The 3036-nt window shown below is 63.3% G+C and overlaps 1 protein-coding gene across 1 annotated transcript in view; it reads left to right on the top strand.

Annotated features, from left to right (window-relative positions):
- Positions 1 to 8: 8 nt before the first annotated feature.
- TET3 (tet methylcytosine dioxygenase 3) overlaps positions 9 to 3036 on the top strand; it is a gene marked incomplete at its 5' end in the record, with an annotated part of 15834 nt that continues 12806 nt past the window's right edge. The window contains 1 exon segment of the mRNA XM_026085281.1: positions 9 to 249. Within this exon segment, the coding sequence (XP_025941066.1) occupies positions 9 to 249 (241 nt within the window).

The raw sequence follows: 3036 nt of genomic DNA, 5'->3' as shown, positions 1-3036 counted from the left end.
CGCCCAAGCAGATCAAAATCGAATCCTCTGGTGCTATCACGGTGCTGTCGACCACTTGCTTTTACTCGGAGGAGAGCCGCGGCGGGGACGAGGCGGCCGGGACGCCGCCCGCCGACGAGGCGCCGCTGGCGCCCACCCTCAGCGGCTTCCTCGAGTCGCCGCTCAAGTACCTGGACACGCCGACCAAGAGCCTGCTGGACACGCCGGCCAAGCGGGCGCAAGCCGAGTTCCCCACCTGCGACTGCGTCGGTGAGTCCCTGCGCCGCTTTTCCCGCGCATCCCCCCCGCTCCACCATCCCGAAATTTCCATGGGGGCCGCGCTCGCCCGGCTGCGCTTTATTAGCAGCGGCTCGCGGTTATTATTTATTTACCCGCTCGGAAACGGCGGCGGCGAGCCGCAGCCGAGCTTGCGCCGCGTCCCCATTCCCAAGTTCGGGTTTGTTTTTCTTTTCCCCCCTTTTTTTCCCCCAAGTTTGAGGGTCGGCGTTCGCCCTCTCCACCGGCCCCGCTCCGTTTTCTCGAGAGAAAGCAGCGGAGCGGGAGCCGGGGTTTTATCGGGCGCCGTGATAAAAGCGGCTTCGGCGGCGTGGTCCCGTATCGATCTCCCCGTCCGGGCAGCTGCGGCCCAGCTGAGCCCGGCTTTCTCCTCGCCTTGGAGCCGAGCCAGCCCGCGCGTGACGGGAATGAGAATCGGGATGCGGAGAGGGACAGCTGGTGCCGGCGCGGCCCCCGCTGCTCGAGCATCCTCTTGGCACTCCCTAAAAAAACCCCCCCGCCGCCCCACCGTGCCTTCGGAAACGGGGCGCCGGGCGTTTGCGAGCAGCCTCCGCTCCTGCGGAGCCGCCAGAGCCTTCGGCCGTGGGAATTTCTGCCGGGAGAGAAGACACGGAGGCAGCGCTGTGCCCTGCTGCAGGAAAAGGGGCTGCGAAGACGGAAGCTTGCTCCATCCTAAAATAAGAGGGTCGGTGCATTGCGCGGTACGGAAAAGCGTTGCCTGAACGCCGGCGGCTTCACTTGTCCGGTCCGACCTCCCCGCGGGTGGATTTTCCCCCAAAAATACAACGGGGCAGCTCGTATTCCAGATTTTGCTTGCTAAAGTGCATCGCGTTAAATCGGGATTTGAAGCGTTGGTGCAACGCTGCGAGCGGCCCCGGCTCCGGGCGCCCGGCAGCAAATCCCAGCGGAGGCGCCGGGAGTTTCCCCCCGAACGGCGCTCCGTGGAGGCATCGCGCGCCGCGGGAAAGCGGCCTCGGAGGCGCCGCCAAGACAAGCCGAGCGGCAGCCTCGAGGCGCTGGGAGCCAAAGCAGAGCTGCCCTTGGCTGCATCCCGCTCTTCCGAGGCCTCCGCGTCCTCCTGCTCTCCAAGAGGCTGCGGAAATTCATAAGTCGGAGCCAACTCCCAGAAAAAGAAGAAGAAGGGAAAAGGGAAGAAGTTTGGCCGAGGCAGGTTTTGGAAATCGGAGTTAAAGGCGTTAACACTTTGCAGATCCGCATGGAGAGGAAGGGTCTGCGCAGCCCGAGCGCTTCCCGGGATGGGTTTGTACGCGGCTCCCCCCAGGCCCCCGGAGCCGAAACGGAGAGCTGGGCGGAGCGGTGCTGATTCCCGTCCCGCGGGAACCAAAACGGAGAGTTGGATGGAACGGTGCCGATTGCCGTCCCGCGGAAATCGAAACGAAGAGCCAGGCAGAGTGATCCCGATTCTCATCCTGCGGGAGCCGAAACAGAGAGCTGGACGGAGTGATCCCAATTCCTGTCCCGCGGGAACTGAAATGGAGAGCTGGATGGAATGGTGCCGATTGCCATCCCGCGGGAGCCGAAACAGAGAGCTGGACAGAGTGATCCCGATTCCCATCCTGTGGGAACCGAAATGGAGAGCCAGGCAGAGCGGTCCCAATTCTCATCCCGCAGGAACCGAAATGAAGAGCTGGGCGGAGCGGTTCTGATTCCCATCCTGCGGGAGCTGAAATGGAGAGCTGGATGGAGCAGTCCTGATTCCTGTCCCATGGGAACTGAAACGGAGAGCCGGATGGAGCAGTCCCGATTCCTGTCCCGTGGGAACTGAAACGGAGAGCTGGATGAAGTGATCCCAATTCCCGTCCCACGGGAGCTGAAACGGAGAGCCAGATGGAGCAGTCCAGATTCCTGTCCCGTGGGAACTGAAATGGAGAGGCGGACAGAGTGGTCCCAATTCCCATCCCATGGGAGCTGAAACAGAGCCGGATGGAGTGGTGCCGACTCCCGTCCTGCAGGAACCAAAACGGAGAGCTGGACAGAGCAGTCCCGATTCCCGTCCCGTGGGAACTGAAACGGAGAGCTGGATGGAGTGGTGCCGATTCCCATCCCACGGGAGCCGAAATGGAGAGCTGGACGGAGCAGTCCCGATTCCTGTCCCACAGGAACAGAAATGGAGAGCTGGACAGAGCGGTGCTGATTCCTGTCTCGCAGGAACCAAAACGGAGAGCTGGATGGAATGGTGCCGATTGCCATCCCGCGGGAGCCGAAACGGAGAGCCGGATGGAGTGATCACAATTCCCATCCTGCAGGAGCCGAAGCGAAGAGCCAGGCAGAGTGGTCCCAATTCCCATCCTGTGGGAGCTGAAACGGAGAGCCAGACGGAGCAGTCCCGATTCCTGTCCCATAGGAACTGAAATGGGGAGCCAGACAGAGCAGTCCTGATTCCCATCCCGCAGGAACCGAAAAGCAGAGCAGGGCAGAGTGATCGCAATTCCCATCCTGCAGGAGCCGAAATGGAGAGCCGGGCGGAGCGGTGCCGATTCCCGTCCCGYGGGAGCCGGAACAGAGAGCAGGGCAGAAAGGCTGCGATTTCGGAGGGGCCCACGGTTCCTGCGGCGGGAGGATGCTGAGGCAGGCGCTCTTCCTCCTSGGCCGGGAGGAAGGCTCCACGGCGGCGGGGGGGATCCGGCCTCCGTTTGCAGCCCTCGCCGCCGGCTTCCCCTGCACGCCAAGGACGTTGCGCCGCGTCCTGCGCCCGAGGCTGCAACGCAGCCGACCGGGCGCCTCGGTCCTTTGCAAGGG

Source organism: Apteryx rowi, unplaced genomic scaffold, assembly GCF_003343035.1.
Source record: "Apteryx rowi isolate R43461 unplaced genomic scaffold, aptRow1 scaffold_662, whole genome shotgun sequence".
NCBI classification, from domain to species: Eukaryota; Metazoa; Chordata; class Aves; order Apterygiformes; family Apterygidae; genus Apteryx; species Apteryx rowi.
The sequence above is the reverse complement of the archived record's forward strand: the minus strand, read 5'-3'. Positions and strand labels throughout refer to the sequence as shown.